Source organism: Corvus cornix, chromosome 4 (genome assembly GCF_000738735.6).
Source record: "Corvus cornix cornix isolate S_Up_H32 chromosome 4, ASM73873v5, whole genome shotgun sequence".
Classification (NCBI taxonomy): Eukaryota; Metazoa; Chordata; class Aves; order Passeriformes; family Corvidae; genus Corvus; species Corvus cornix.
In genome coordinates this window covers 35,056,006-35,081,515 of record NC_046334.1, presented here as the reverse complement: position 1 = coordinate 35,081,515, position 25,510 = coordinate 35,056,006, and the positions used below count along the sequence as shown (strand labels likewise).

The 25,510-nt window shown below is 40.9% G+C and overlaps 1 protein-coding gene across 2 annotated transcripts; it reads left to right on the top strand.

The window, feature by feature from the left end:
* Nucleotides 1-832: 832 nt before the first annotated feature.
* On the top strand, nucleotides 833-24,948 carry LOC104690541 (histone PARylation factor 1). 2 transcript variants are annotated; one of them, XM_039550293.1, is made up of 8 exons: nucleotides 833-905; nucleotides 17,216-17,375; nucleotides 19,320-19,506; nucleotides 20,005-20,103; nucleotides 21,137-21,287; nucleotides 22,016-22,103; nucleotides 22,690-22,862; nucleotides 24,688-24,948. In XM_039550293.1, the coding sequence occupies exons 1-8, from the start codon at nucleotides 855-857 to the stop codon at nucleotides 24,817-24,819; spliced, it is 1,041 nt and encodes a 346-aa protein (XP_039406227.1). In that variant the 5' UTR covers nucleotides 833-854; the 3' UTR covers nucleotides 24,820-24,948. The 2 variants fall into 2 exon arrangements, with proteins under 2 accessions (XP_039406227.1, XP_039406228.1); XM_039550294.1 differs by lacking the exon at nucleotides 833-905 and adding an exon at nucleotides 15,992-16,065.
* The last annotated feature ends 562 nt before the right edge of the window (nucleotides 24,949-25,510 follow it).

Below are 25,510 nucleotides of genomic sequence, written 5' to 3'. Positions count from 1 at the left end.
GATTAATATATTGTTTCTCTGGCCAGAGCAAATGTAGAATGATAATTGATATAACGATACAATGTACAGTGATAATACAAGGTAATGCTGAAATAATTTTATTGATGTGTTGTGGAAGTGAATTCAGAGAACTTTCTCATCACTGCCTTAGTATTGCTATATAAAAGGAACACATATATTTTTTGTCACAGTAAAAAGATGATAAGCACACAAGACTGAAAAGTATCACTTCCCAAGACATACCAATAACCCAAATATCTAGAACTGGTGGGTTCTAAGAGCTACTAATACTGTGAGAGTCTAAAAAAAGCAATTCATTGGTATAGACAGAGTTGCTGAGACCTAGGATTCAGGTTAAGAAACCAAGTACCTATGAAATGCCAGTTGCACTGTGAGCCATCATAGCAGAAAGGAATACTGAGAGTGGCAACAGTATGTTACTAACAGATTCCGAAAGACATAATTTCATAGGCTGCTTTCAGATGACCAAATATAAATGGGCAAAGGCCATTCATATCAGGGATTGAAAGGCACTTGGACTAATCAAATAATTTATTTCATATGCTGGTAGCCACAGAATCTGATTTGCAGACAGAAAGGGACATTGTCATGTGGATATTGACACTGTAAATGTAATCAAGTACAAAAGGGATTGAAAGGAAAATAGGAAGATAAGAAGCTCCAGAATAAATGAAGTGCAATTTTACCTATTGTTATTGTAACAACACATATTTTCACCAGACTTTTAACCTTGCATAACATTTATTTCCCAGCTGGTATGCACCAGGTGTGTTGCAACAGTGCAGTCCATGGGAAGAGGATCTGACTGCTGGCATACAAGACAACCAAGCAAGATGATTTTTACTAGGACTGGAGTCAACATTTATTTCTACAATTCAGAAGTGGTAAGGACTAGCACAGAATAGTAAAAGCAGCAATAGAAGCATCTATTTTCTCCCACTACTCTGCTTTTGTGGAAGTATTTAGCTTAATAATTTATGACTACTCATCAATTCCTTAGACATTGACTAAAGCTCAGAATATCCATCTCAGAATACCAAAGTGTCAAAGCCTAAGGCTACATTGCTAGCAATTTCCATTGGCAATACTGAATATAAAGTTACTGCTGCAGAAAGCTCAGCTTTTTTCAGATACTGACAGTGACAGGATCTTTCAACTGTACATCATAATTCAGAGCACTTCTAGTAGTATGAATTTAATTTAGCAAAAGCTAGCCCCTGTGAGATGAATATCATGTTTCAAATATGACAACATATCACATTTTAAAACTGAACAAAGTCACAGCTTTCCTATTGATAGAGAATTTAACAAATATGAAGTAAGCTGTTGCACTTCTTGAGACGTGTTTCTTCAGCATGAACTCTCACAGAATACTCCTGCAATGCTTCCTCATTCCTGTATCTAACTCCATCAGCCAACAGAACATCGCTTCCTAGAGTAATGGTGACCAGAAACTAAGGGAATTAGAAAGTGTTGGAAAGACGGAGTAAAATTTGAATTTATGCAAATTCTATTCAGTTATGACATGCCAGAAGAAAGCATGTGAATTTTTACAAACACAATCAAGTTTTGCAAGACACAAGTAAACAAAAGAGATTTTCTCTACACAAATACTGATGGAAGACACGAATACATAAATCTTTTGGACAAATAGACAATCAATTATGAGAATTTTTTTCCATTCCCAGCCCATCACAAGTTTTTCTTGAATACACTGTAAAGATAACACAGGTAATATAAAATCCTGATTTCTATAGAACAGCAACTGATTTCCTGCAATAAACTGACAGGCTACAGTCTAGGACTTACCACTGTGAAAAACATTTTAAGCAGTTCCTTCTTATCACCCAAATCATCTTGACCCGGTTTATGCAGAAGTGTCACAACTGCAATGCTTAAAATGTAAACTCAAACTACATGTTTTCTTCATTCTCTCCCAACACTTAGAAAAATTATAATTATTTCCCAGTTCATAATTAGATACGAAATTGTCTCAAGCCAACATTGTACACCATGCTTTTTTGGAAAACAAATCATAAGGATATCCTTTTTGTTTTTTTTTTTTTTTAATTGTTGAAGGTTAAAAATACAACACTGAATACAGATAGAAAACATTCCAAAAGAACAGAGTCTCCTTAAGACATGCAAACCAGTGCAGGATTTGTGGTAGAAATAGCAATATACGTTTCCACAGTAATGATTCAGTCATTATATGACTATGAACTGCTATCCTGTTCACATTAGTGAATTATGCTGCAGTTAGAATCATTCAGTGGCTGGATCTGTCTTGGGGGACATTTACTTCATGGCTGGGCTATTACCACAATTTATATAGCAGACATACCTGGTTTTAGCTCATTCAGATAACAAAGCAGTCTTTAACAGGTTTGTAACATGAAACAATCATCCATTCTAACACCTAAACCTTTCATGTGCAGGACTAAATACTGTATTGTACTGCTATTTTTAAGGCTCTGATGAGAGTAAGAAGACACGACCTCACAAACTCTAACTGGTTTGTCCTCCAAGGGTCATGTATTTGAGTAAGGATAGCAAAAACCAGACTCTAAATTGATCCTGAGTTAAGGCCAAACAGCAGGAATCCAATCCATTTGTAGGTGAAGTCAAGATTTAGATTTTCATTTGATTATGTAAATATCTAGGGGTCTTACAGATGCTTTTAACAGACCCTGTTAGACTACTTGTTCTCTTCAGAGAGACAAACACATCTGTACACAGCCCAATGTTCTCAAAAGAGGAACAACTTGGCTACGTTTGTGGTTGTGGAGTTACCTTACACTCAACCATCACACAGGTTGTTTCACGAATCTGTTACTCTGCAGAAAAATTACTTGGGGAAGAAAACGCAGACTCTCTCCTCACTCTTCTGCAGCACCTGTGCAAAAATGATCCTCCACTCAATTATTTTCTGTTCATACATGGTTTTTTTTTCCATTGAGTAAATATCTGCTTAAAGGAATATTATTTAGGGATTCTTACAGAGTACAAACCACTTGACTGGATCCACTGATTTGCCTCATGCCTGCAGATATTTGACCAAAATTGGATAAGCGTTAGCTTTGAAGACCAAATAGCAAAGTCCATTCTTTTGGAAGCCCTATATACCTATATTTTTAGCATTTTTGCTTTCAGAGGAAGGACATATTTACCAGGGGGCACATAAAGGAGCTACAGTTCCTGCTCGACCCTATTTGCTCTGCACAGATTGATGTGCTCTCCATGTCACATTACAGAGGGTGTGTTGTGCTGTTCAATAGCACCCTTATTCACATCCTGACTGCATCCAGTCCTGCTGTATAGCAGTACTGTGTGAACAGATTGCTTTCATGACAGTTATGAAACTCAGAGGGAGCCAGTTTGAATTGCAATTTTATTTTTAACCATCCTACAAGGGATGTCTACAATCTAAGACACAACTGTCTCCAACATGATGCCAGTGTAAATAAGTGGATGCTTCTGAATGGTTATCTTATATAACTTTAAAGGGCAAACCATGATCCTGGAAAGATTCAGACTCCTAGTACTCAGTTTGAAAAAAAAACATGCCTTTTTTTAGTTCCCATCTTCCTTCTCTTGTGGTAACTACATAAAAACGTGACAAATTCAGGAAACTGCTCAAAAAACTATATGGAAGTATCCACATTCAGCTTGAATTCTGGATTCCTGGATAACCAGAGTAGTATGACTCAGAGGACTGGATAAGCTTCCCTATCATCTGTTTCACAAAAGTACTTCAAGTACTTTTTAAACATTTTCAACTATAATTGTGTGATTATTTTAGCCCTTTGCACTTACACTGTGAAATGCTCAAATTAAACAAGACCAATTAAGCACATTCTTTTTGTACAGGATAATACTTATCTCAAGTGGTGTAATTGGCACTTTGGTTATGTGTACACTGTGTAATGCAGTGCAGTACAGAGATATCCAGCCTAACAGGAAAGAACACAATCATGGTAATTACGAGCACAGACAATGTGGAAGGGAGGAGAACTTTGAGCAAAATTAACTTCCGGAATAAAACCTTCTTTAGCATCCACACTTGGGCTCCTCTAAACAGCTTTAGAATATTTTTACCAGTGAATAAATCAAAGTGCCATGCAGTAATTGTCTTTGATAGACAAGAAAAAATGTTTGTATCTCATTACTGGATCCTACTACAGCAGATTCATTTTAACCGATTCCATTCTCCTTTACTAGACAGAAATACGTATCTTCCAGAATAAATGGCCACCTGATTACACAGTCTCTGGGGCCTTATAGCTCTGTCCAGGTAGTTATTATCCTATCAAGGTTTCCACGACAACTTTCTTTGGTCACAATGGCCACCAAGTAAAGCCATTCATTTAAAGTGATAGGACACATTTTGGTTCAAAACGAGATGCAATGAACTTTCCATCTTATTCTATCTATTCTGAAGGATACTCACAAGGGATTCCCAACTTCTTTAGCCACATGTTGTATTCTCCACTGGATTAAGGCTCCTACAAAGTGAAATCCACTTTTCACTTGTGGAACAATTCAGTGAAATCCAAAGATGTTGTCAGGACTGAATAGAAGAGAGGAAATAAATGAATCACATGGAAATAAATGAATCAGATGGAAATAAGATCACATGCACCAACTACATGTACATAAGAAGTGCCAGATACAATGTAATTTACCTACTTTTTTGAAAAAGCACGTGGACTCATTCAACAGCTGTGCTGCATCCCTCTAGAGGCAATATCATACAGGCAGAAAGAAAACACCATCCTGGAGAAGGATTTCTGAGAAATGCAAGGAGTTAGCAATTAGCTACAAATTACTTAACTAATGAAGAACAAAATTATGATTCTAATTAATCTTGTGATTATAGACTGATTTAAGAATTTCTGGTAAGTACTATTATTAGTCAGCAATGCAGCCATAGCATAAAGTATTTCATTTGCTTTAGAAAAGATGAAACTGTAAGAGGTTCATGCTCTTTCTGATTTATAGAAATTTAACAGCTTGCCTCCCGTTACCATTAGTAGCCATGTGGTTAAATCACCTTGCCTCATTTTAAAGAAACAAAAATAGAGATTTTTTTTTTAAATTATTTCAATTCTTAATGTCTCTCACAACAAAACTCTCCATTTTGTTGACATCTTGGGTTTTGCTTCATACTACAAAAAACACTTGGTTACCAATATCAGATTATACTAAGTTGACAAGTGTGCCATCAGCTGTAGGATGATGACAATAGTCCTTTGTGCTTTATAACTGTTTCCAGGTGTATGTACACACCATAATAACTGTGTAATAATCCTGCCTTCTTCAAATTATGTTTCTGCTGGCTCATTTGATTTATTCTGGATTTTTAAATATTTTTCCCTGAAAAATGAAGAAAAATCAAAAACTATTTACACAGAATGTTAACTTAAATGTTGCAAAGATATACCTTAGGGTGGGGGGGGGGGTTGAAAAGGAGGAAAAATATATTAATCACATCACAAAGCAAAGCTAATATATTAACGGTGATTATGAGAGAAGACAATGGCAAAGTTAAACGATAGCTTGTTACAAAGTATAAATCAAATTTTATATCATTTTCTTATGACTCTAGCAGATGGTCACCTCTCACATAACTGACTGAGCATGGGACCTGCTTTGCATTAGATCCCCTGCCTGATCTATGGGATGCTCTATTAAGCGCATCCTCAGCAAATTTGCTTGTGACACCAAGCTGTGTGCTGCAGTTGACATGCTGGAGGGAAGGGATGGCATCCAGAAGGACCTTGGACAGGTTTGAAAGTTGGGCCTGTGAGAGCCCCATGAAGTTCAACAGGGCCAGCTGCAAGATCCTGCACCTGGGTTGGGGCAATTCAAAGCACAAGTACAGGCTGGGTAAGAACAGATTGACAGCAGCCCTGAGGAAAAGGACTTGGGAGTGTTTGTGAATTAGGAGCTTGACATGACCTTGTAACACGTGCTTGCAGCCCCGAAAGCCAATCACATCATGGGCTTCATCAAAAGCAGAATGGCCAGCAGGTCAAGGGAGGTTCTGCCCCTGTTTTGTTCTTCTGAAATGCCATCTGGACTGCTGCATCCAGCTCTGGGGTCCTCAATATAAGAAGGTCAAGGATCTGTTGGAGCAAGTCCAGAGGAAGTCCATGAAGATGATCAGAGGGCTGGAGTGCCTTTCCAATGAAAACAGGCTGAGAGAGTTGGGGTTGTTCGGGTTAGAAAACAGAAGGCTCCAGGGAGGCCTTAGAACAGCCTTCTAGCACCTAAAAGGGGCCTAAAAGAGAGACAGAGTGGGACCTTTTACAAGGCCATGCTGTGACAGGACAAGGGGGAATGACTTCAAATTGACAGAAGGTAGGTTTACATTTGGTATTAGGAAGAAATTATTTACTGTGAGTGTGATGATCACTAGCACAGGCTGCCTAGAAATGCCGTGGATGCCCCATGCTTCGAAGTGTTCAAGGCCAGGTTGGATGGGTTTTGAGTCACCTGGCCTTGTGGAAGGTGTCCCTGCCCATGGCAGGGGGCCTGGAACTAGGTGATCTTGAACATCCTTCCAACGCAAACCCTTCTGTGATTCTATGAAAAAAATACTGTTGACCTTTTCTTTAAGAAGACACAGATAGCAAATGCTTTTCTACAAGGTTTCTGAGCGGTTATTCCACAATTTCATATAACCAAGATGTTTGACAAAGATTTTAAACTATTTCATTCAATGGCTTAATGCCTGCATGTCAGCTGAAAGCCACAGGACTTTGCACAACTGAACAATGGGTCTTGCCAGAACCTTCTAAAAGTACAGGTGCCTACATTCTTTCTGAGACAAATAAAATAATTACTGATAACAACACCCACATACAGTAAACTATACAATACAACATCTTAAAATATGTTAGAATTAACTATTGTAATTCAATGCATTTTTCTGGGAAGTCTTGCGACATTGTGTAGACTTGAACATACACAACTGACAGCAGAAACCGAGCACCTAATAGATTGCAATTTGAAAAAATCAGCAGTGGTTAAGTGATGTATTTAGGTGTTTAAGTGGGTAGGTGACACTCTGAAGACACTGAGACTTCAAAAAGTTTGCATTAAAAAGGAGTGGGGTTTAGAATATTTTAGTAATATCCAAGATCTTTTTCTTTACTATTAAAGAATCATGGTCCAATTATAGTGAAAGCACAATTAGCAGTAATTCAATAAGAGTTTCCACAAATCCTTCTTGGAACATCCATCCCATCTGCGACTCTTCATTCCTCCCCTTTTCCTTGATTAACTCCCTCTAGTTACACAGAATTATTTGACTGATAGAATCAATATAAGAAGTTTTGCTATTCTTTTAAGCCAGCCTTGTCATTGTAACAAAACAAAGAGTTGTAACTGCCATATAAATGAGTGCATTTTCTGTGATGAGGTCCCTGCCTAGCTTCCTCCTTTTCTTTTTCAGATGAAATTTTACACCTGTTATCTCTTCTGACAGCCAAGAAACAGAAGAGCAGATAAGTAAAAAAAGAAAATGGAACAATTAAGGGAAAAATAAGAAATTATGCAGGAGAAAAGCAGTTATGTTGAGCTATATTGTGTTTTGTGGGGTACTACAAGTACTTTCACTTATGTTCTACTAATCAATCCAAAACCTTTAGCATTTTTTTGCATTTAGATCTGTTGAAAACTGGGACCAGAAAGATAGGGGTTAAATGGCCAGGAAGCAGGTACAGCTGAGACCCTGCAACCCATCAGCCAATGCTGACACCTTGGTAAGAGCACACTATATAAGAGAACAAGCCTCCTAGGAAGAAAGTATACAGCTTTTTGTTCTACTTTGGTTTCTATTATTTGTTGGTTTGGGGTTTTTTTTGTGACCTGCAATGGTAAGAATTTTCATTGAGAGTTGTTTGTTTTCTTAATCTACTGCCATGTGTAATTTAATAAGAGGGTGTTATTCCCTTTTGCTCTGAGAAAAGTAGAAAAATAAGGAGCTTTTCTTACAATAGCTGGTGTATTTTTCTTTTTGCTGAGAAAGCAACAAGTGCTGATTAGCAGAGGTATTAGCTAAGTTGTCTTGAGATCAAGTACTAGGAAGTATGTAAAAAAAAAAAAGTCAAATGTGAGGGAGCTGACTGGCAAGATCTGGGTTACTCTGTTGAACCGAAACAATTTGGCTCTAAACATAACACTAAATTATTTGTGCTCTAAAGCATCTTGTATGCAGTTCCTAAGCTTAGAATATATTTTTAAATAGAACAAGTAACTATCAAATTGTTTTCTTGTGTAAATACAGAATAACATGCAAAAGAGATGAAGAGAGACACTGTCCTATAATTTTTTACCAATGCAATATGAATATTCTTCTGATGTTTGTTGTAAAAGGTGTAGTTGATAAACTTAAGACAGTTGTTGGTCTCTAAATTGGAAAACTGACCTCTCTGGATGTGGAGACTTGCATCTGCATAGTTCTGCTTGAGACCCTTGATAACTTTGGCTTTTTGAGTGGTACTCTTTTTGGAATTTTTTTGTTATTAGCAGGGGACATTTTTTTAAGACTTTTTCTTGTTTTGGGGTGTTATGGATTTTTCTTTGAAGGAGGTATGTGGTATTTTTTTTTTTAAGCCATTTTGGCTAGCCAATACTACTAACTGTTACCTGAGGAGTCCCTAGGAGGGGAACCATATTAGCTCACAAGACAGAGCCAATACCTGTGTATTTTTGTCAGGATATTATAGGGAAAAAAAGTGCTTAAAGCTTGGATTGTGCTGGTAACTAAGTTAGTGGCATACAAAACTGTCAGACTACTATAAGTACGTGATCAAATGCAGTTTCATTATACTCAAGAATATCCCTAATCCCTAAGAGCTGTGAGCATTTGTGGCTTGTGAAATGTAGCATATCTCAACAGAGACGAAGCTCAAATTTACAAAATCTCAACAGGGAACAGTGATGATGCTCAAGAATAAATCCTACTGTGGAAGAAGTATTCATTACCTTTTGGGGCTATTAAGTAGGCTCCTTCAAGATAAGGAAGCATGTCAGAATCTTCCTGTGGTGCGAAATATCTTTCGGACATACTGTATTTGCAGCTTCCCAGCGGAGTCTGTCCTAATTGGGTTACTGCACTAAGGGCAGATTCAGCTCTGTGAAAGGAGCTGAAAGCCCAAGACTACAGCATCAAGGGGAAATGCCAGGCTCTGCCCTCTGCCACCACCATCCCAACGAGAGAAGGGTTTTTTTCCCAATACTGGGCATAAGCCTGCCTTAGACAGAGCAATTGTCTTTGCATATGCTATAACCATGGGTGAGGGCTTTAGATAGATTTCCCTGCTGAGGCACTTGTTTATGGTAGCTTATAGTAACAAGGCAGATGAAAGGTGAATGGGATCACAGAAAAGAGAGTAGGATGTTTTCTCAGTGCTCCCTATGTTGTGCAATGGCACAGCATAGCAATTCCAGGTGAGCATCACAGCTGACTGGTCCCAGATGGGAAAGAGTAGAGCTGTGGCAGCTCAGTGCTGCACCTGAATTAATTAGTCATGCTTATAGACAGAAAGAGTAACTTATTTGGGAACAGACTGTGCTAATGCTACACAGCTCTAGGCACTGAAGCTGTTAGCTGGGAATGGCACAGTGAGAATACGCGGTATTTTGTGTTACTAGCTAGCAGAAGTTTACTGTACTGCTACACTAGAAGCCATATGGAGTGGAAACATCTGAACAGGTCTGAGGGAAGAACTTTAAATATGAACACAGGTCCAGAGTTGATGTTATACTTTAGTACTGCCTCTAAGACATATGTTAAACCCAGTTTTTGTTCCTTTTAATGTTTTGTGGTTGCCAGGGTGGCCAGAAAAATGCAGGAAGAAAGGCTTCTTACAGAAGTTGCTAAATATAATTGGATTGTTCACCCTAAACCATATACTCAATCCTCAAGTTTAGGGATTCTCACAGTAATAATGGCTACAAAATTTATGATTTGTAAATGGTTTATTGGAAAATCTAGACTATTGCCCCTCAGGATACTAAAACACAAAACTGGATTTACCCTGCCCCTGAAGAATCTTGCCTGTCAGTTACAGGCAGCAATTCTCTGTGTCTCTCAGATAATAGGAATATGATCAATTCTCCCAACTCAGCTGCTGAGTTCCTGACTCACTCTAGCCTAAGCCGAAGTGACTCACAGCCACAATTTTCTACCTCCTCATCACATTATTTGTTGGGGGAGGAAGCCAAAGTATACATACTAGATAAAATGTTAATATCATCAGCCAAAACTTAGTGGATGCGTATTATTTCATTATTTGTGTTGACTGTCACCCTAATATCCAGTTACAGCAGTATGTGAATTGCTTTCAATGTGAGGAAATTGTCCCATGAAAACAGGGTCCTGAGGTAGTAAAGACTGGGAAGTAGTGTATACTAACACAATATGAAAGACATGCCAGTTTTAGAAGTTACTAATGGTAAAGCAATGTATGCAGGGATTGTCCCACTGGTAAACATGGTTATCAAGTGATTCCTCTTGCATATCAGAAATGTGAAACTTCACAAGGGATATCTACAAAGCAGTCATTGATTTAAAATTACTTGCTATTAGACTACTTTTATTTTTATGTATCAGATCAAAATCTTTCCTTTTTCATTTATTGCCTCCAGTGGCACCAACTTGACACTTTTTTTTCCTCCTTACCTGTATGCAGTGTTTTGTACATATGCAGACAAGTGTTTAAAGTGAAAATTATAGATTAAGAGAACCAGAATACCTACATAGGACAAAAAAACATAACCCCAAAAAATACAGTACCTAAATTGCCTGGTTCAATCTATCCTGGCTTCAATAGCTGACCAGAAATAAAACTGGATTAGACTTACTAACTCTGTGGTTTACTTTCACTCGGGAAAACATTGTTTCAGATAGATATTCACATTAGCAGCCCTTTTATAGGAGTAGATTCTTACAGGAAAACTCTTAACTTCCTGGGATAATGTATTCAGATGAACTATGCCTCACTGTGCTTTAAACATACATGGCTGTACTTCCAAGTAAACCAGGCAACTTATAACAGTAGGTCTATGGCCATCTGTAAAACTTAACTGGTGCTTACAGAAAATGGTCCTACATAAAATTGCAGTTCTGTACAACCACAGGACTAACAAGTAATTTAAATGCAGAATAGTGTAGATGTTCTGTGCTCCAAGCGCTCATAATTTATGCAATCAGAATTTCCCTATATTCAAATCAGAGCAGAAAGAAAGGGTTTGGCTTGCAGTAAAATACTACTACCACCATAAAATCATAGTTACTGCTAGCTGCCAGATCTAAAAGAATAGTGGTTCAAATGCTGGATTACAGCAGTATCAAGCTGTCAGTTTGAACTCTTGTCAAGAGCAGTTATTGCAAGGCTCACTGAATTGATACCTAAATAATATTAATTTATCTTCTAAAATATTTATCTACCTTCGAGTCCTTCACAGAAAAACTACTGTGTATCTTCACCTATATTCCTTTTTAAACACTCACAACACAAAGTATCCTGAAGCCTCTAGGATGTCTCAGGAATTACATGTCCTGCAGTATCCTGATCAATTTTCTTCGTTGTGACTTCCCCTTCCACCCCCTTGCCCCCGTATTCTTTCATTTATCCTGGTGTATATAGCCTACCTTGCAGAATTGCAAGGGGAGCTGGCAGGGATCCAGGACAACCTGTCAGCACAAGCAGCAGTGAGGTGATGAGTCAGCAGAGGCACTGTGTGTCTTTGCCTCTGCTGCGGCACTGCTCACTCCCAACCCTCCTGGAGACAAGTCTTGGCTTTGACCTTGAAAAGTGTCCACAGCTCCTGCTCATCCTATTTTTATGAAAGGGAGGATGTGTCCTTCACTGAACCTGAAAATGTGGAGCTGCCATACAGAAGCTAATAACCCAAGCAACAGAGGCTCTGTGTGATCTGAGGATTATGTGAGGCTTAACCTGAGAACAAGGCTGGCAATTTTGTAAAGCAATTCATAAAGAACAGTCACATAAACTGTGGAGTTAAAACTATTTTAAAATCGTGTAATTTCACTGCATTTGTGCCACACTGCATTCAGCACATCCCCAATGTGATAGCTGCACATGGAAAAATCCAACAGATGCTACATACACTGTGATTACATAGAATAAGACAAAATTATCTAGGGTTGAGAAATAAGATGCCTACACTGAAAGGACATCAATGTGACCACTCGTGTATTCAGGTATTTATTTTGTCTTCATTCCTTATACTGCTTTTTTTAATAAGAAGAATTTAAATGGCTCCCTCTTGTGTCAAGAAAAATGCAGTATCACATTTGGCAAAAACTAATCCTTGAGCAGAAATTAGAATTCACCTATATTTATACTGCAGAGTATAATTATCAATATGTTGTGGTGACTGATGAGACTGAACACACCTATCCCCTTGCTGCCCAGGTACTCTTTGAAACTACCTAAAAGAAGTGCCATAAACAGTTACCTTTCAGCTGCATATGATGAAGGGTAGGGAAAAACAGCTTGTGAACCATATGTATTGTATCCCATCTAATTTGCTAATGCAGTCTAGACTAGATAGATATCTCATCTTTGAGATCCCTGTCCTTAACGGTCTGTAACATCTCAGCACAGAATATCTGGATCAGCGTAGCTTGATTTACTTCTGGTGCTTTTCACAGGTGAGCAAATTTTCACCTTTTAAGGGGTGGGAGCATGAAAGAGCCAGTGAATGGCAGTGAGGAAGCAAAAATCTGATTTCAACAACCCTGCAAGTCTTTGTTCCTTCTTTCTAGTACCTACTAGCTGATAAAGTTTTTGCTCTGGCTTTTGAATCATGAAAGCTTTCTTCACAATAATTAATACCCATAAAACTCTGAAATTCCGAATTGAGGTTTTTTGGTTTGTTGTTTTTTTTTTTTTTGCATAGCATGGGGCATACTTTGGTAACTTTGGACATTAAGCAATAATCTCGGAAATGAACATATAAGAGGAAAAAACTTATAAGACACTGAAGTCTTGCTAACCTCAAGAGGCAAATAAAATGTATCAGGAAATGTGTGTGTATATGCAGGAAGTATCTACAATAGCTTTTGAGAAAGCAGGTCTGAAAAGCTTTGTTTCAAGGCAACATACTTGTGTTCTGTGGTTTCTCACAAAATCTGTTCCTGCATAGTTATGAATTAACAAAACCAAAAAAATCCAAACAAAAAAACTAGGCCCACTTCAGAGTGGGACTAATCATACTGATGACTGGAGAGCTTGATAAAGCTACTTTGCAGATAATTATCTTGAGATAATCTCAGTTTATCCTGATTCAGAAGTCTGGTGGTAGCCACACAGGAGGCTATATTTTCCAGCTTGAAGGAAGGCTTTAAAATATCATATTATGAATTCTGCTGTAGCAATTTATCCTCTGTAAAAAAGTCTTCCCTGTTACAGCCTTACAGGTTGTTAACAGAATGAATGACGAAATGACTACCAATATCAAATTATATGTGCTTTTCAAATCTAGGACTTTGTATCCTCCTCCAAATAATTTGTTCATACTTCTCATACGGAGGGAGTTACCACTTGATCACAGAGAGGAAAAAATTACTATAGTGCACAGAATAATCATTCAGTATCTTAGAGTTACTTGTTTAAGGGCTTCTATAGTGGCACCCCACAATCTATTTCCACACTTCAGAGAAGAACTGATGAGGGTAGACTTAACTGAAGAGAAACTGAAAGGGTTTATTGAATCTAAAGAGTGTACTTAGGCTCAAAACTGCTGTTCTGAAAAGACCTTACCAGCTGCCACCTGGGGCTAGATACACCTAAACTCAAAAATACTCCCTTTATCTATCCAGCCATGCAAAGGTACTTTTCTGAACGCAACCACCATCATGATCTTAATGGAACTGAGCTGCCTGCCTCATATTCCAAGCCTGACAGGACAGGATGAGGTAACTGGGCATTTCATTACTTATGTCTTTTGAGGTACTCATTCCAAAATTGTTTGGAAGGTACTTATAAAAAGATTGAGTTGCACTAGATACAAACACACACAGAAGTATTTTTCAAATCACATTTTATCTTAAATATGGCCAAACACTGGTACTCTTAACCAATAATCTATTTATTATTATTATTACTAGCTTTCCTTTCAGTAAGCACTGAGAGGAGAAAATGAGGGCATAAAAGCCTGCAAAGCTATAGGTTTGGAGGTGAGGTTATTTAATCCTTGCAAGAGGAAAAAAGCTTATCCTGAAATGGTTGTGGGCAACAGAACTTGGCATTTGTCCGCTTTAAGACTGAAATGGGACCTACTGGGGCCTTTGGTGAGGCTGGAATTCAGGTAGGCTATGGTAGGGTATATAACAGATACTTGGGATGGGGGTGGAGGAGGTATGCTTTTATTCTGAAGTCTGTGAGAATACTTTTCACAAAGCTACTCAGGAAAGTGGCATTCCTTGGGTGACATTTCATCTAACCTCCATTATGGCTAAGGTTTTGTGTACTAGAAATTATGAGTGAGACTAATATTAGAAAGCATTTCCCAAAGAAACCTCAGGCCAGTACTCTTGACACTTTTGAGAAAGAAAATTAGGTTTGTGGTTTCTTAGTAAGCTTTTGTGCCTCATTTCTGCTTAACCTCAGGTGATGAAACGTAACCCGATCCTTAAACAACGTTTGGACTTGAAATTTAATATTCCTTCCGTGTGTATGTGGGATTTTGGTAAGCAGACAATAGGTATGCTGATTTAAACAACAATTCTTCCATCAGAGAGAGGAGACTGATGCAGACTTTGTTCTGCATCTACATGATAGCAAACCTTGCTGTTTTATGTACAGGCAGTGCTATCATCAGTTGGGATCAAGTTTCCTGTGACTTGTGTGTAACTCTTAATAGTGAATGCTGTAGCCTGACTTAACACCACCGAGTTTTTGTGCGAGTCATGTGTCAGGTGGTTGAAACACACTGCTGTTTAATCCTAGATCTAAGCTAACAGTCTATGCCAAAGCAAATATTTACAAGCTTAATGGACTGCAGGATAAAAAGACGTCACGGTATTTACTTATGCCATATGTGCATCTTTCTTTCTGGTAGGCAGTGTGAGTTCACTAATTCCTGTAGCTTAACTACATAATGTTTCTTTAAATAAACCCACTGCGGTCTCGCTTACTGAAACAAAAAAAGTGAAGGTTTATATATAACCAGCTTCCTACTGCCGCCTCCTGCGCCGCTGGTTTCCAGGCCCTCTCCGACGCAAAGCACTCGAGCAGTGTAAGCGGATGTTGCATAATGTGATTATGGGCTGCTCTAAACTGAGGAACGCGTCCCACTTGCGGCGTGTTACACACGGCTGCCTCGCTTCTTTCATTGGAACAGAAGCTGTGATGCTGCTTTTATATTCCTGGCAGTTGTCAAATGCTAAAGCAGAAGATTAGGGGATTTGGGCTTTTTTTTTTTTCCCTTTGTACTGAAAACCTTCAGTTGCTTCCTCTCTCTTATGCCTTTAGCTCTGAAGGAGATGATTACATTTCAGGTCATCTCTTCCTCTGTCTGATCCCAATACACCACCCTACCTCACATTACAGGAATTTGCATGTACAGGTAATCAGGATCTTAATAAAAAGTCAGCCTCTAAAGTGTATCTATGCGGTGTATCTACCGCTGAGGGAACATGGCGGTGAGTTCCCGACTTGTCTCCACCACCAGCCGCATTCGCCATCCGGGCTGAACCGCATTCCTTCCCTTGGGTCGCCACAGCCGGGGTCGCCACAGCCGGGGTCGCCACAGCCGGGGTCGCCACAGCCGGGGGTGCCACAGCCGGGGGTGCCGGCGGCCCCCGCCCCTCACACTCCCCGCCCTCAGCGCCCCTCGCGGCCGCCGCGCGGGGCCAGGCCGGCTCCGGAGCTGGCGCGGGGCTGCGCAGGCGCGGCGCGCGCGCTCTGTGGCGGCGGGCGCGCGGGATGCGGGCGGCGGGAGCGCATGGCAGGTGGCGGGAAGCGGAGGCCGCGCGGCGCGGCGGGACCGGCCGGAGAGCAGGTGGGGTTCCGCGGGAACACGGCCGGGGGCCGCGGGAGAGCTGCGGGCCTGCATCGGCGCGGGTGCCGTGTGGTGTCTGTGGGTCCTCTGTCTCCTTGGCCCTCGTTCCGGTTTGCTCCGCGGCTTTGGGGAAAGTCACAGGGCCCCGGGCTCTCCTGCGCGGCAGCCGCTCCTCCACCCGGGCATCTCGCGGGCACCGCCGCGCTTGAAGTGCGTTGGGCCCGCCGGCCGTCCCATCATCCCGGCGGGACCGCCCTGGCAACGGGGACACTCGCCGTGTCCCGGGTTACCTGGCGGCGGCCCTGCTTCAGAGGTGAAGCGTCCGCCGCATTGTCCTCTCCTAAGAACAGAAAAGAAGCTTTCTTCTTCTTTTTTTTTTTTTTTTTTTTTTTTTTTTTTTTTTTTTTTTTGGTTAATTTTTATTCTTTCAAATGGCGGGGGCGTCGGGGGGATGTAGCGATTCCTACCAATTCATGGAGACTTACGTGGGAATGGGGTGGTTGAGGCTAGCGCTCCAGTGGAGTGTGCTCGTATGGATCATTTCCTAGCCTGCTTCAGTTCACGTTACATAATTTTTAAAAGCAAGTTCACCTTTAAAGCTACTTTTAAAGTGCTGCACTGAAAACTGCAATAGTCGTGATGTGGAATAGCACAGTAGTTCAAACAGCAGAGACTAGAGGATTTTTGCTGTATTATTTGATCAGACATGACAAAATAGTATCCCTACTTCCAGCTGTCTGTAAAACACAAATATGTTGTATGCAGTCTGCAGTGTGATTGGAAATGGTCATTTTAAAACAATGTAAAATTAGATTAAACCTTGGGATTGTTTGCTCCTTTGCTTAGTTAACTAATAGAAGTGCTTCTGTTTGTTATATTGACCCATTAATATAAAAGTAGCAGTTTGCTACTTCAGACATGTTTAGCACATATGTCAGACTGCACTTTTAATGGATTCTGTCTAAAACAGATGTTCTAGGCTGTACCTATGCTGCTTTAACTAACAAACATGTCCTAATAGACCTAATCCTTGTTCCTCCATTAATAGAAAATCTCTGTAGAATCCTTTGGTAGAGCTGACAGAAAGCAACTAAATTAACTCTGTTTTGGGTTGTTTTTTGTTGTGTTTGTTTGTTTGTTTTATCTACAGAGTGAAAAAAATGGAGTTGTCAAGAAGAGAAGATCAAATCAGGCAGATATTCCTGATAGTCTTTGCCAAGAAGCAGAAACATGCTATCGGCTTAGACTGCCTGAGGACTTCTACCAGTTTTGGAAGTTTTGTGAGGAACTAGATCCTGAGAAACCAAGTGGTGAGGTTTTAAATTTTGCCTCTTCTAACTTTCACTCGCAAAAGCAGCCTGAAGGCAGGCAAACTGGAAGTGATCAGATGCATTTCAATGAAGCTTCAGTTTTTCAGTTGAGATGGAGGATATTTACATGAGTGTAAACTAAAATACTGGTTATAATCACTAAGATGTACACTTCAAGCTTTCTAAAATGTAACTACTTAAGTTGTGCAATGTAAAGGAACTAAATGTGGTCTAAATCTGCCTTTCTTGCAGGTGTATTTAAAATGTTTAGTGTGGAACTCAAGTTTTCTCATGTATCATGGTTTAATCCCAGGCAACAACTAAGCACCACCCAGGCACTTGCTCACTCTCCCTTGGTGAGACAGGGGAGAGAATCAAAAGGGGGAAGGTGAGAAAACATGTGGGTTGAGCTAAAGACAGTTTAATAGGGAAAGCAAAAGCCACAAGCAAAGCAAAACAAGGAATTAATTTAGCACTTCCCATGTGCAGGCAGGTGTTCAGCCATCTCCAAGAAAGCAGGTCTGTGTCATGTTGAGCATGATGTCACATGCTATGGGATATCCCTTTGGTCAGTTGGGATCAGCTGTCCCAGCTGCGTCCTGTCTCAGCTTCTTGTGCACCCACAGCCTCCTCACTGGTGGGATCAGAGGTTGAAAAGACTTTAACTCATTGTAAGCAGTACTAAATCTGGATTTCAACCTCTTCAAGTTTATTATATAACTGAATGTGGCATCCCTGTGTGCTCTAGAAATGACAGTATCTTGAGAGTCATAGAATGGTTTGGGTTGGAAGGGACCTTTAAAGGTGACAGAGTCCATCTCCCTACAATGAGCAGGGACATCTTCAACAGGGCCAAGTTGCTCAGAGCTGAGTCCAGCCCAGCCTTAAGTGTTTCAAGGTCATCCACCATGTCTCTGGGCAACCTGTTCCAGTGTTTCACCATGTGCATCATAAGACATCCCTTATATCTAGTCTGAATCTACCCTGTTTTAACTAAAACACATTACCCCTTGTCCTCTTGCTACAGGCCCTGCTAAAATGTTTGTCCCTACCTTCAATACCTAAAGTACTGAAAGGCTGCAGTCAAGTCCCTGGAGCCTTTTCTTCTCCAGACTGAACAGCCCCAACCCTCTCAGTCTGTCTTTGTAGGAGAGGTGCTCTAGGCCTCTGATCATCTTCATGAGCCTGCTCTGAACCCACTCCAACAAGTCCATGTCCTTCCTGTGCTGACAACCCCAGAGCTGGATGCAGCACTGCAGGTGGGGTCTCACCAGAGTGGAGCAGAGGGGCAGAATCCCCTCCCTCTCCCTGCTGCTTTGGATACAGCCCAGGGTGTGTTTGTCTTTCTGGGCTGCAAGTGCATGTGGCCAGGTTGTGTCCAGCCTCTCATCCATCAACACCCCCAGGTCCTTCGGGGTAGGGCTGCTCTCCATCTGTTCATCCCCAACCTGTGTTGATACCAGGGGTTGCCCTCGCCCAGGTGCAGGACTTTCTACTTGGTCTTCTTAAACCTCAAGAGATTTCCATTGGCCCATTTCTTGAGCTTATCCAGGCCCCTCTGGATGGTATCCTGTCCTTAAGGAGTGTCATCTGCACCCCTCAGCTTGGTTTTGTCTGCATGTTTGCTAAGGTTTGCTGCTCCCCTGTCTTGTGTAATTGCTAAAGATTAATATTGAACAATACTGGTCCCAGTACAGAGCTCTGAGGGATGCTACTCATCACCAGTCTCTGTCCAGACATTGGACTGTTGATGACTACTACTTACGAGATGTGTAATAACTCTTGAATGAAAGCTATCTGGTCAAAACAATGTCTTAGTTTTCCTTGTCTAGTGAATAGAGTGTTTGACTAAATTTATGGAAATTTTTGATACTTGAGCAACACAGAAACTTCCTGGTCTAGACACACACCTGAATGTAAATCAACTCATGGTTTGCTTTTCAGATGCACTTGTGTCAAGTGTTGGACTTAAGCTGGTTGGACCATATGATATTCTTGCTGGGAAACACAAAAAAGCAAAATCAACAGATGTGAACTTCAATCTTCATTGGAGATTCTTCTATGATCCCCCAGAATTTCAGACTATACTTGTTGGGGATAGCAGAACACAGTATCACATGGGATATTTCAGGTATTTTATTTCCTGTGTGCTCTTGCTCCACTGTAACTATGCATAGCTTTTGTCCTCTTTTTTTTCCATGAAGCGTAATTTGAGAATTGTGCACTATGACCAAACAAGAATCTTTCTTTTTTGTAGTAGGATATTAACACGTGCCTTTATCTTCTTATTTAAAAAGATCACAAGAACAGGACTTGAAGACTAGATTTAAATGTTTATTGAACTACCTCCTCCAGCCATCCAGAGCACCTTCACTCACTAATCTTTAACTTTTGCCATGATACTGGGAAGAAAATCAAATGGCCAGAAGGGAATATGTATTCTCTCTGCATGTATGGCTGTGAGTTCTTCTCAAGGTTTGCTGTAAGATTCAGAGCTTTAGATCTAAGGGCATTTTTGGAAGGTTTCTGAAGGAGGTGGCAGCATGGTGAGGAGGCAGATTTAGTTTTACTTTGAAATAGGAGCAGTGGACACAGCCTGACTATTTTGTGTGTATTTTTTCATCAATAGGGATGTGCCAGATGAACTCCCAGTGTGGGTTGGTGCAAATGAAGCTAAGAAGGGTTGTGTGATTTCACAAGTTGGTGATAATGTCTTTGCTGCAGTCAAGTAAGGTTCATATTTACTTTTGTTTATAAAGAGCAGAATAGAGAGAAATTGTTAATTGGGAGGTGGGATGTGGAATAATGAAGCTTAACTGATGATATGTCTTTCGTAAGAAACCCCCGCTTGTTTTCTGCCCCTGATGGCAAGTTTTAAGATTCTCTCAAAAGCCTTTGTAGGCTTTCTGACAGTGTTTTCCTTTCAGAAGTGAAATAGATAAGTGTTAATTATGTCATTCTTTAAATATATTGGCAGTGACAGGCTCTAAATTGGAAAAAATACCCACTGGGTATGTTAAAATACTTTGTAAGTAGAGAAAGGGCATCTCAGACTGTGGTATAGGAAATCTGAGTATAATAGTAGATGAATAGCATCTGTCTCTTGTTCTTGCCTACATAAAAATACATTATGTTTGTATATAATTAATATTCACAAGAAGTACCATTTCTGACCTGTGGCAGGATAACGCTTACATGGATATGTAGTTCAGTCTCATTCATGGAGCTCTGCATGTTCCTGTGTCAGGAATGTAAACAATTGATCTCATCCCTGCCGGTTAAAGATGGAAAGCTCTCTAAGGACAGACACATGTCAGTCAGTGAAAGCAGGCTGAAGAAAGGCTTCTGCAAAAGAACCCTTGTGCAGTGCAGAGTTAAACGAGGACATTTGTTTTGAAAGTATCATGGGGAAGCTCATAAATATGTATTTGTGTGCATGACTTGGATGACAAATGATGTATATGGCACAGAAGCAGCAAACTGAATGTTTAAGATAGAAAGATGAACAGCTACTGAGGCTGGGAGAACCTTCAGCACCTGCAGATTGCATAAACTAGATCATAAAGCAGATACAGATAAGAAAAGCCCAAGTACTGGCTGTGCCAAACTATTTTCTTTCCTCTTGTTAAGAGGCTTGTATTTTCAAATCTCTGTATAAATAAACTCGGGACTGCTAATCTTTGTTGTTAAGATCTGGAGGTTTAACATTTAAAAGGTTATTAGGTTTTTTTGTTTTCTTGATGTGTTTCTTCTGTTTGCAGATTATTTTTGTCAAAAAAACTTAAGGAAGTGGCTGATAAAAAGAAAAATGCTGTTTTGAAAGACATAGATGAAAAGCTAACAAGAACAGCAAAAGAACTGGGTTATTCTCTGGAACAAAAAACCCTGAAGATGAAACAGAGAGATAAGAAAGTATGACTTTCCTCATCCACTGGAGAGAACTAAGTTCTGTTAAATTTTTTTCATTTACTTCCTGTTTGTGTTTTTTCATCCTTCTAGTCAGTAAGGATGCCTCATTTAGGCATTTCCAGTGGTAATCAGTCCTCTATAAAACTTCAGGAGAGGGAAGATTACTACAAGTGTGTTCCAAATAATAGGATTAAATAAAAACACTTCAGTAAATCATAGCTTGGCATTCAATCACAAACAAAACAGAAAGAACAAACTACCACCAAGAAAACCTAGTAAGCACAATAGTCTAAAAACTGAAACAAATAGAGGGCATGGAGAAAACTGCTTTAAATGGAAGATTCTTGTAAACAGCTGGGCTGGATCTGTTAGAAACAGGACCATTAAGGGTGATATGGATGATAATAACAGGTTTTTCACATACCTATCAAAAATTATTAGGGTAGGAGGGGACTAAAGAAATGTGGCACAATGCTATACAAGTGACTACAAGGGTCTCTAGATTTCAGAATTCGACTGAAATGGAGTTTCAAGCTTCAGTTATTTCAAACTTCAATACTTGAAAGTAACTGCCATATAATTTGAAATAATTTAAGTTGATGTCCTGGAGCCAGGACACTATATTAGGTTTGACCACCAGCAGTCAGGTGTTAGTGTTTAATGAGGTGAGTTTTTAGGTCACAGTACTTTCTTATGGTGCTGTGTTCCATTTTCTGTCTCTTTTTTTTCAGGTGGTGACCAAAGCATTTCATGGAGCAGGCCTAGTTGTTCCTGTAGACAAAAATGATGTTGGATACAGAGAACTTCCTGAAACAAATGGTAAACATCTTGTTTACTATATCCTTCTGCTTTTTTGAGTGAACAACCCCAAGTAAAAAGCAAACTGCATTCATATTTTCTACTTAAAGAATTTGAGTGGTGGGAGTAAAAGGTAGGAGTCCTAACCATCACACTTGGGCTCAAAGTATTGTCTTTAAAGGAACCAGGTGAGAATCAACAAAACCATGCTAAATCTAAGAATTCCAGAAGTAGTTGTTCAGATGACCTTTCCTTTTGTATTGGGAAAGCCATGCCGGAGGTAGATCCAAAAAGCTGATCTGCATTCAGGGATTTGTGGGCTTATTTCTTATCCACCCCCTTGTCCCACTGTCGAACCAGAATCAGTTCCTTGATGCAATTTCACCACATAAATGCTTGTCTTCCTCTATGAGGAACTGAGAGGGATGGGCATGGGGCAAGAATGAGCTTCCAAGGAAATGGGGAAGCTTCACCAACAGTTCAGGGTGTGCCCACTTAGCTTACGTGTAAGTGTGACACACGGGTACAGTTTCACCACAGAATACTTCTGTGCAATATTAAATTTCTTTATTTAAACATCTAAATACCTGCTTTTGCTTTTTTGCAGCTAATCTTAAAAAAATTTGCAAGGCCATTGTTGATGCTCCGACTGATGAGGAGAGAGTGAAGGCCTTTGCACCCATTCAGGAAATGCTGACCTTTGTTCAGTTTGCCAACGATGAATGTGACTATGGAATGGGGTACGAACTGGGCATGGACCTGTTTTGCTATGGATCACATGTGAGTGCTACAACAACCATACTTCACAAAACTATGCATTATTTTATATATGGGCTAGAATTGTTCTGCTGGAGATTAATTATCCCTAGGAATTGTAGAGGTCTGCAAGAATATTTGTAATTCATGAAGGTTGTTAAAAAGTCACACAACATCATTCCATGTTGAATTTAAAATTGCGTGTGTGAAAGCCCAATCCTGCACTCCAGAAGCAGAGTGCAAAGTGTCTGATCCAAATGCACTGAACAGCTGGAGTCCCCTGTCCCCAGCCGCTTGTATAGGCACCCATATTCAACCAGATCAAGAAACAGCCTGATGTTTGTAGTAACCTCAGCTGCAAGAATGTGAACCCAGGCCAGCTGCCTCGCTGTACTGCCTTGTGTGGCTGCACAGGGCACCTCCCACGTAAAGTCTCTTCTCTAGTTTTCTGCTAACAGTGAATATCATCAGTAAGGGGATTGAATTAATAGCACTTAGTTACACATAAAAATTATACTTAATGCTTTTTGTTCTGTATTAGCCACTGGCCTGTTGATAAAAAGGGTCATGGCTGTAACCAGTCTATGGCTAGAAATTAACACATGAAGTTTCAACATCAACCTAATATGAATGGATGGTCATAGAAACACCCCTGCAAAATAGCTGCTCCTAGCAAAACTAGTATTGGCTGAGTGGTGCTCGAGAGTATCATGGGAAAGATAAGTCTTGCTATACTAAATGTAGGCCCAAAAGAGCTGTACTGACACTGGTTAAAATATTTAGCCATGGAAATGAATGAAAACTGACTGCTCTTGCCATATGCTGTTAAATTACTGATGTTTCTTAGATTTCATGCCCTGCTCTCTTAAGTTCTGTACAGCATCTGAAAATGTGTGGTATTTTCCTCTAATATCCTGTTCATTTAGAACCCTTCTTTCAGAGACAAGGCTGCTTTAGCTGCTTAAATCTTTTCTACAACTGGAAGGGCAGTGAAGGAAACAGTTCCTCCCATTCTTCTGATTAGGTAGAGGCAAATACTCATCTTCTGTGCTTTGTGCTTTTCAGCACATGAGACTAACCACTGACAAAGTCCTGCAGTGAAAAATTGTGTTTACAGTACTGTGATGTGTCTTGTCTGTCTTATGCTGCAGCTTGAAACACCTGTAACTTTGCAGCTGTTTTCTAGAATTAGAAACCTTCATCTTCTAGTTTAGTAAACAGAAGAAACAGTGGCTTCACACAAGTTATGCTACAGTTAGGTCCCTGCCTGTGTTGGAGCTCCTACTTGGAGCTGTTTTCCAGTTCTGACTGGAGCCTTCCTGTCCCTTTGCTTACAGAGCCAGAGAAACAGTGACACTTTATCTGTAGCCCAAGACATAGAAAAGAACTTGAATCTTGTCCCCTTTGTTTGAGAGAGACAATGGACTTACATGTACAATAATGATTGCAAATGCTAAATATGCTCTGATGTTTATACCTTTGAAGTGCTTAAATGGTTACTGTACCTAGTACCACTGTACTCCCTTCCAGTTGTGGGGTGGGATGAGACATGGGACTGTGACAGGATAGGGGACTTCATCCTGCGGGCTGGAGCTTGGGATGCTGTATGGAGTGGGACCATCATCTCTTGCACTGCTAACTCTCGGTTTCTCTCTCACTGCAGCAGCTCTGGCAACCCTGCCTGCTCTCTGTGGCTGTCACAGGTGTAGCATGAGGATGTGCTCAGCCATTCTGGGAGGGGTTGAAGGGAGCAGTGTGAATGGGGCAGAGCCAGGAGCTGGGGGTGCTCCCGGAATAAACAAAACCACTGAGGCCGAGGGCGGCTCTTGTTTTCCCTTCTCTCCTGCAGTACTTCCACAAGACAGTGGGCCAGCTGCTGCCCCTGGCTTACACCCTGCTGAAGAGGAGCCTCTTTGCCGAGATCATCGAGCTGCACCTGGGCAACCGGCGGGAGGAGGACCTGGATCAGCTGGCACCCTGAGCCGGGCACGGGGGGTTGCAACGGGGGCAGCCCTGCAAGCCCGGGAGCGGGCTTGGCTTTGTGTGTGTTTGTGTGGTTTTTGTACTCGGCGGCGGTGTCTCCTGCGCTCAGTAAAGGTTTTCTAAGGAACGCGCTGCTTCCCAGTGCTGCCTTTGCACGGCGGGACCGGAGCGGGGCCGCCCACGGGCGGGGCTGCGGCACTGACGCGCTCGCCTGGCCCTGCCCTGCCGGCCCCGGCAGCCAAACCTGGGCCAGGACTGCGGCTATAAGGAAGGGCAGGCTGCTGCCCAGCATTGCTTGGAGCACCTGCGGGCACCACGGCAGGGCCGGGCCGGGCCGGGCCGGGCCGGGCTGGGCTGGGCTGCTGTGGCTTGGTTGCTGCCCGCCTGTGCCATATGCGTATCGAGCCTCACGTCCCTGCTCTGGGCCGTGGTTCTGCCATGCTGTGTTTCCCCAGTTGTGTCCCACCCCTCAGGTAAAGCATTCCCTTACTGCAGCATTCCCTTCTGTGGCAAAGCACTATCCCTGCTCCTGCATTGCTGGAGCTGGCTCAAGTGCAAGGAAACCAATGGGATGAAGGAAATGCTAACTGACATTACAAGAGACAGTGGGACTTCACTACAGTTACTACTTGATAATCAGAAGAAGCCATCTCTAAACATTATAAAATTAAACCCAAGTGATTTTGTAC